Here is a 7390-nt window from a genome sequence, read left to right as displayed (position 1 = left end):
ATGACAACACACAAACCTCACCCCTCCAAAAACCCTTCCCTCCTCCTCCTCCTCCTCCTCCCCCTCCTCGCATTCCTCCCACCCGCCGCCGCCAACACCGAAAAAGTAATCTTCACAGCCCCCCCTCCCACCTCCCTCGAAACCCTCTCCTCACCAGCCCTCAACTACAATGCCCTGCCCGTCCTCGGCCCGTCAACCAGCTTCTCCATACGCACAAACCTCACCCGCGTCTTCCCCAGCAACAATAAAGAGCACGAGCAAGCATCAGACGAGCAGCGAGGCTACCCGTCATGGCTGGTGCTGCAGGACCTTGTCCCAGGACAACGGTATGAACTCCGCGTTTGTTGGTCTGCACTTGTAAGTTGAAGACCCTCTTCCTCAAGAGCACCAATTCGAATAAAATCTCTTCCACATCTTAATCCCGTTCTCTTAATCGTTCCATATCAGGCACACACACAACCCCATCAAAGTCTACACAAAAAATAAAAAAAAAAAAAAAAAAAAAAAAAAAAAAAAAAAAAAACACAAAACTTACTCCAAATCTCAAGGAACCAACCGAATTCTCTCTAGACATATACCCCTTCAACACCATCCTCTCATCCCTCCACCTCCTCCAATCCCTCTCTCAACAACATGCCACATCACTCCCGCCCTCAAATCAACACTCTCAGCCTCGGCAAAACCAGCCCTCAACAAACAACGAAACCTCCATCCTCTTCCTTCGCGTCCTCGCCGCCGCAGACTACTTCTCCCACCACCAGTCCCTCATGAAGGACCCTCCCCCTGTCCTCGTCGACCTCATCCTGGATCCGTACATCTACAACGTCCTCCCCCAGTCGCTCGTCCCGACGGTATGCTATCTCGTCGTCGTCGGCGTCGCGTCGTGGTTTGTAGCGAGGTGGGCGGCGAGGGCCTTGACTGCGATTGCGGACTCTGATGACAAGGGGAAGAAGCAAAATTAGATGACACAAAAGGCAACTCAAGGAACAATCTAGACGATTAGATGCCACGGTGTATAAATGTAATGTCCTGGTCTGCTCTACTTCTGCATATAGGTAGTACACAAAAACCCGTCCAATCTCTCACCATTTAAACTCCCTGACACGCAAGCTTCATATTGACCTCACGTCACATCGTGCTCAGGTCCTTGTTGTAGCCTATATATGAAATGCAAGATGAATAAACCCAAATGTACCACCCTATCTACACAAATGCATCATGCTTCTACCTCTCGACATGCTATACGACGTGTTGCTTTTTTCAATATGGAACCCATCGCCTCCCTCACATCAGCGCATTATTTGTACGTGAATTATAGACACGGCTCTCTCTCCTTCGCCAGCATACTATGCCAGTCGTCGCGAACTAGTATCCGTCTTCTTTGGGAACTTGTAGTCAGTGCGGAAACAGAGGCAGTTTCTATGCATTCTGTTCTCCTCAAACCGAGTACATGGAGTACTGAAGAGGGCTCTCCTAGTAACCGCCACCATATCCTCCGTGGCCGGGGTGGCTGCCATGAGGCACAGGGGGAGCACCCGGCTGGTATGGCTGCTGTCCGTAGGGCTGCTGTCCCCCCGGAGCACCATACGACTGGTTGTAGCCGCCCTGTCCGCCGGATGGAGGGTATTGTCCAGGCGGCGGGGGATACTGTTGCTGATGCCCAGGAGGTGGAGGATACTGAGGATGACCGCCCGGCGTCGTCGCGCCATAGCTGGGTTGCTGGTGCTGTCCTCCCGGAGGAGCTCCGTAGCCCGGCTGATGCTGCCCTGCCGGCGCGCCATATCCCTGTTGATGGCCGCCAGGCGAGGGAGCTCCGTAGCCTTGCTGGTGGGACGGAGTGCCGTAGCTCGGCTGTTGCGGCGTGTAGCCACCGGCCCCGTGTTGCGTCGCGTGCTGCTCGTGCGATCCGCCGTACGGGCTGGGGGCCGGACTATGCGAGTAGGACTGGCCGCCGTATGACTGGTGTCCGTATGTCTGGCCACCGGGGGGGCCACCTGGAGGAGGTGGAGGGTAGGAGTTGTTGTGGCCGGATGAAGGGTTCTGATGTGCGCCTGCATGTGATGATGGTGTCGCTGAGTGGCTCGAGCCATGAGTAGACCCGGGAGGATTGTAAGTCGGGGCTTGTCCTGAGTACGTGTTGCCGCTCGATCCCGTATTCGTGTAGCCAAAGCTCTGGCCCTGGATGTCGCGACCACGTCGTCGGTTAGCTCATTTGATTCAATTGCGCCCAAGGCGCTGGGAAGAGATGTTCATGGGGTTGCTTACGCCGTGACCGGGCTTGTCTCCTCCCATAAAGTGAGAGGCCACACCACCCACAAGGCCGCCCAGACCGCCCTGCTGATGCGGCGTGCTACCGGACGAACCGCCGTGGTAGCCCTGCTGCGAATGCGACTGCTGTGAGGGTGGCTTGCCCGAAGGCGTGAACAGGTTCGACGCCAGCTGTCCGACGAGCTTTCCGGCTATGGAATCCTTGCCGCCGCCGCTGCTACCGTGGCCGCCGTGGCCGCCGCTGCTTCCATGCGAGCCGCCTCCGAGGAACGAAGCAGCGAGACCGCCGAGGGGATTGCCGCCGCTGCCACCATGGCCGCCGCTGCCGTGGCCGCCCGAACCCTTGCCGCCCATCAGCATGTTCATAGCCATTGACTGCAAGACATCAGGCGTCAGCACGTATTAGTCCAACAAGAAAATGCCGGGAGAGCCTCTGCTTACCCCAAGTCCGCGATCGCCCGCCGGGCCATCAGGGCCCCTGCCGTCGGGCATGATGGGCTCCATCCTCCCGTCCGCGTGCTTGATCGTCTGCGAGCCGTCCGGGTGCGTGATGACCTGGGGCGCCGGCGAGCCGTAGGGATGGTCGCTGCCCGGGACCGGCGTGCCGGTTTGCACGGGATCCGTGGGCACATCCCACTGCGAGACGCCCGTGGCCAGCTGGACGTAGTAGTACTTCCTGCTGGATCCGTCCCACTGGGCGATCCAGCCAGCGGGCAGGCTGGGAGGCGCAAAGGTAGGGCCCTCGGCGCCGGGGGTTGACGAGCCCGCCATGTTCTGTTTCTCGGTCGATGGGCGACGCTTCTTGCTGTGTTGCCGTCGAATGATCTCGCGAACACGTGGGTGGTTCGAATGGGGAGACCGTGCGGTCTGGAGGAGCCGTTCGCGGGGGAGGGGGAGACGATCGGTGCTGGGCTTGCTCGAAGCAAGGGCCCCCCGTGAAAAGACAAGGTAAGAGGAAGAGAAACGGAGGGTAAAAGAAAAAAAAAAGTGGTGACCCGTGAGGAGAGAGAAAAGAAGAAGAGAGGAGAAGCGGGCGGAGGCAAAAAAGAGAGGAAGAAGAAGAGGGGAGAAGGAGGGAGGGAGGGAAAAAGGATGGCCGCTTTGCGATTGTCACCCAGTTGGCTGTCGTGCTAACGTCTCCGGTCGGTCGATTTAGGCGGTGCTACTTGTCCACCCTGCCTTGGTTACTGGCAAGGCAAGGTACCTTTATGTCTGTCTGTCTGGACCTTTCCAACAACCGAAGATGGCAGTGCCCAAGCCAGCAGAGATAGGTACTCACTTACTTACCTTGCCTTACCTGATACTACTTCTAGTCTACCAGGTAAGGTAGGAAGAGTACGAGCAACAAGATGGGAGCAAACGGACTGTGTGGGGTTGGCGAGACCGTTTGGGGGTCAATATCGATTCTCTCTTTTCTGCTCTATTGTTTGATTCTCTGTTCCGCTCTCAAGTCCTGACCTTTCCATTCCAGCAAGATGGAGAATGAGGTTCGCCGTGAGATGGAGTCGGACACGGCGCATACACTCGCACCTGATTATGGCCACGGACCGCACGTGTTTCCTTGGTGACGTTCAGGGATCCTTTGGATGCTGACAAGAAGGGCAGGCAACAAATACTCGACCTGTCCAGGACTCACGATGATACCTACCTTACCTTGGCTAGGGAAGGCATCTTATGTCCAAGAGTCACGCAATGCATCGTCCCGGAGCAACAGCGAGCTGATGGCGTCCAGTTGGGTACCTACTACCTGCAGATGTCATCCCAGACAAGAACTTCAAGGCACCACTGGTCCCTCTCATGGTACTCTGTACCCTCTTCTCCAACCAGCAACCTCCATCGTGCCCAAGTACCCAAGACCCGCATCGCTACCTGAACTACTTACCTTACCCCCAACTCCCTCTCTTACCACACAACAAAATCACAGCCTGAACACACAATCATGGCGAAAAACAAAACTTCTTCAACCCATCGTCATCGTCATCCCTGCATCGAAGACCGAAAAAGTGGCGCAGCTTGGCCCTGGACCCTGATTTTGGCTTCTCTCTCCCAATCGTTGCTTTTCTTTTCTTTCTGGAGTCGAATCAACTGATCCATGCATGGCTGAGAAATTGTCTCCGTTGCCTCTGCTGCGGCTCACCGTGCCATCGGCGATTCCCTTTTAGCACAACTTACGACAACTCGCTCTCGTTTCTTTGGGCGGCCTCCGTTGAGTCTCAGAGCCATCAGCATGTGTGGCTTTGCCGTTTCCGCGGGTTGCCTCTTAAGCGCATCATGTCGCTTCCTGCTCCCAGCTAACCAGAATTCCCAGCATTGTGAACTCTGCCACATCAGCGACGTTTTGAAGACCTTCATATCCGCAGCCATAGGTATTCATAATCATATCACAATATCAAGAGCAAAAACGCAGCCGTTTTCCTGATCTGTACGAACTTTTTATTTCTTCCCTTTGCTCAAACCTCCATATCTAGTAGGTATCTCATATATGCACATCTCAATCCCAGTGTTCACCGCGTTTGTTCAAGAGCCTTTCCCTTTCGACTCCATGCAAAGAAAAAAAAAAAAAGAGAGAAAACATAGCAAAGTATGCCTGGCCTGCCTTGTTTGGCCGCCGACAACCAGCTGTGAAGAAGAAAAAGACGAAACCAAGTGGTTGAACCAAAATGCGCTTAGCATAAAGGCACAAGAAGTGAATCAAGTGAAGACACAGTTATGCCCCTGCTACCAACGACGGAAAAAAAAAAGAAGAAGTGTTGATGACAGTCCTGGTGACATTGTTCTTCTGTTTTTTCCCCTCCGTCTAGGCAGTGTCAGGCTCACCCCGGAAGCGCTTAGGGACAAAGCGTCCCCGTCGGACAAAGCTCCTCTTGTTGACCATGGTCAGAGAGTCGCTCGTTCCAGGCTGGCAAGAGGTTCCTTGAGCCACGGGAATGGCGGCAGACCACGCCCCCGAGGCACATCGCTGGAACGACTTTCCGTCAGATGCGCAGCTCCACTGGCCCTCCTCGGAGCAGGGCGATCCTGCAGCGCCCGAGGTGGGAGCAGAGCCGTTGGTCGGCGGGCTGCTGGTGGTCGGCTGGGGAGCTGCTGTAGGGGTAGCCGGAGCCGCAGCCGAAGTTGGGGCCTCGGGGGCAGGGGAAGGCTGCTGCTGCGCCTGGCTCGAAGTGGCGACCGGAGCCTGGCTGCTGGCCGTGACGCTGATGAGAGTCGTCGGCTGCACGGGGTGGGTGATGAAGACGCCGCCAGGGACAGTGGGAGCCGCTGTCGCCGCAGGCTGAGTAGCTTGAGGCTGGCTGACTGGAGCCTGCGAGGCCGAACTGTGTTTCATCGTGTTAGCACCAAAGAGCCCGAGCAACAAACAAGTAAGTCACGTTGAGAACGAAAAGGGGAGTTGACTTACGGAGCAGCTGAAGAGGCAGCGGGAGATCCAGCAGGGGCAGCTCCAGAGCATGTGCCCTGTCCAGGAGGGGCGGTGCCCTGGCTCTTGTTGTCGACATCCGGGCCGGGGTTGGGGAAGAGGACGTCCTTGCCTTCGTACGTGCAGACGCCGTTGCCGACGTTGGCAACGAACATGTCAGGGCGGTCAGCCAGGGCCGAGGCAGCGCGCTTCTTGCTGCCGCTGATGGTGACGGCAGCGCAGTTCATGTACATCTCGCGGTTGCCAATCTGGTTGAACCAGGTCCAGGCGAAGAGGGCGTCGCCGGCGGGGGCGTCGGTGGGCACGGTGAAGTTCCAGTTGGAGTCCTGCTGGGGCGGGCACCCGCCAATGTACGAGTGGATGACCTTCCAGGTCTCGCCCTGGTCGTAGGAGAGCGACGCCTGGCAGCTGCCTCCTCCGTGGTTGGCCGAGCCGGTGATGGTGAAGCCGTACGAGCCGCCGGGGGCCCAGGTGGCGACGGACTTGCCCTCGGGGGTGCCGAGGAGCTTCTGGTAGCCCTTGCAGGGGAAGTCGGATCCCGAGGCCTCGAGGGGCGAGGTCATGGAGTAGTCAATGTCCTGGCCGGCGTTGGGGTTGTACTTTGAGCGGAAGGGAGGGGGGTCCTTCATCTCCATGTGGCCATGGACAGCGGCAGCCAGCCCGAGGACGGCGGCGGCAATTGTTTGGGTGAACTTCATGATGGAGTTGGTGGTGTTGATGGGAGTTGATGAGCGATGAGGCTTGATACAGCAAGGAAGCTTTCTTGATCTCTCCTCACTGCGAAGTCGATGACTTTTTTGAGGGAAAGGGAGAGGAAAAGGATGGAAAAAGAAGTTGCGAGGACAGCAGCAGTTTTTGTTGTGCGTTTTTCCCGTTTTGCAACAGATGAAGGAGGGTCTTGTCAGCTGGCAGCTGTTTGACGGGTCTGGTGAGTACACGACCGAGTGTTTGTGTATGTGTGTGTCTGTGTGTATGTACACGGATTCAAGTCCAGCTCGAATCAGAAAGACGAGAAGAAGATGATGATGTTGGAAGAAGAAGGAGAAGCAGAGAAGGAGATCGAGAAGATGCAATGAACCAAGAAGAAGGCGGCGAGTGAATGGCCTATTCAATCTCAAGTTCACGACAGAACAATAGCCAAGTCAAGGAACGAGGGACCTGGGCCTATCGAGAAGAACAAAAAGATGACACACACAAGAAGTGAAGAAAGAAGAAGAAGGGAATGAACAAACGCAACACTGTTGTCTAGGGACAAGAGGAAAGAGACGAGAATCGAGGTGGTGAGCCCTCTCGGACCTTTATACTTACATCCTCCCCCCCCATCCTCCAACGATCCCCTTGCCCATCCCACTTCTCTCATGTACCTGCATGAAAAGCCAAGAGGTGGGCTTTTTTTTTTTCTCTGCTTAGACCAGGGGTATCCCGTCGTTGCACGCGCGAAGTGTCCCTGGACCAGACCAGAATCACCATCCAAAAGCCGCCCAGGCCTCCATCAGTCCCATGCTCGAATGGCCACGGCTTCGAAAAGTTCAGGCACGAGAAAACAGGGGTGAATCAAGCGCCGCCATTCGCCTGCCGATCGCCTTTCCATTGTCTGCCCCCCCCCCGGTCCAGCTGGGCTCATGTAACCAGCCCAGTCAGCCAGTCACTTCAGTCGACAGCAACAGTAAGTAGTTGTAGGCGAAAGACAAGGGGGGCGGGGGCGGG

The 7390-nt window shown here is 56.3% G+C and overlaps 3 protein-coding genes across 3 annotated transcripts; 1 reads left to right on the top strand and 2 right to left on the bottom strand.

The window, feature by feature from the left end:
- Positions 1-962, top strand: CCMA1212_001957 (uncharacterized protein; the record flags this gene model as incomplete). Its single annotated transcript, XM_073699362.1, has 2 exons — positions 1-357; positions 549-962. 2 exons carry the CDS (start codon positions 1-3, stop codon positions 960-962), a joined length of 771 nt encoding a protein of 256 aa, XP_073562480.1.
- Positions 963-1473: 511 nt separating this feature from the next.
- CCMA1212_001956 (uncharacterized protein) lies at positions 1474-3039 on the bottom strand (the record flags this gene model as incomplete). Its single annotated transcript, XM_073699361.1, has 3 exons — positions 1474-2178; positions 2266-2643; positions 2710-3039. The coding sequence occupies 3 exons, from the start codon at positions 3037-3039 to the stop codon at positions 1474-1476; spliced, it is 1413 nt and encodes a 470-aa protein (XP_073562481.1).
- A 2026-nt stretch (positions 3040-5065) lies between these two features.
- CCMA1212_001955 (uncharacterized protein) lies at positions 5066-6381 on the bottom strand (the record flags this gene model as incomplete). Its single annotated transcript, XM_073699360.1, has 2 exons — positions 5066-5582; positions 5666-6381. 2 exons carry the CDS (start codon positions 6379-6381, stop codon positions 5066-5068), a joined length of 1233 nt encoding a protein of 410 aa, XP_073562478.1.
- Positions 6382-7390: the final 1009 nt, after the last annotated feature.

Source organism: Trichoderma ghanense, assembly GCF_004382785.1.
Source record: "Trichoderma ghanense strain CCMA-1212 chromosome Unknown scaffold_1, whole genome shotgun sequence".
NCBI lineage: Eukaryota > Fungi > Ascomycota > Sordariomycetes > Hypocreales > Hypocreaceae > Trichoderma > Trichoderma ghanense.
The sequence above is the reverse complement of the archived record's forward strand: the minus strand, read 5'-3'. Positions and strand labels throughout refer to the sequence as shown.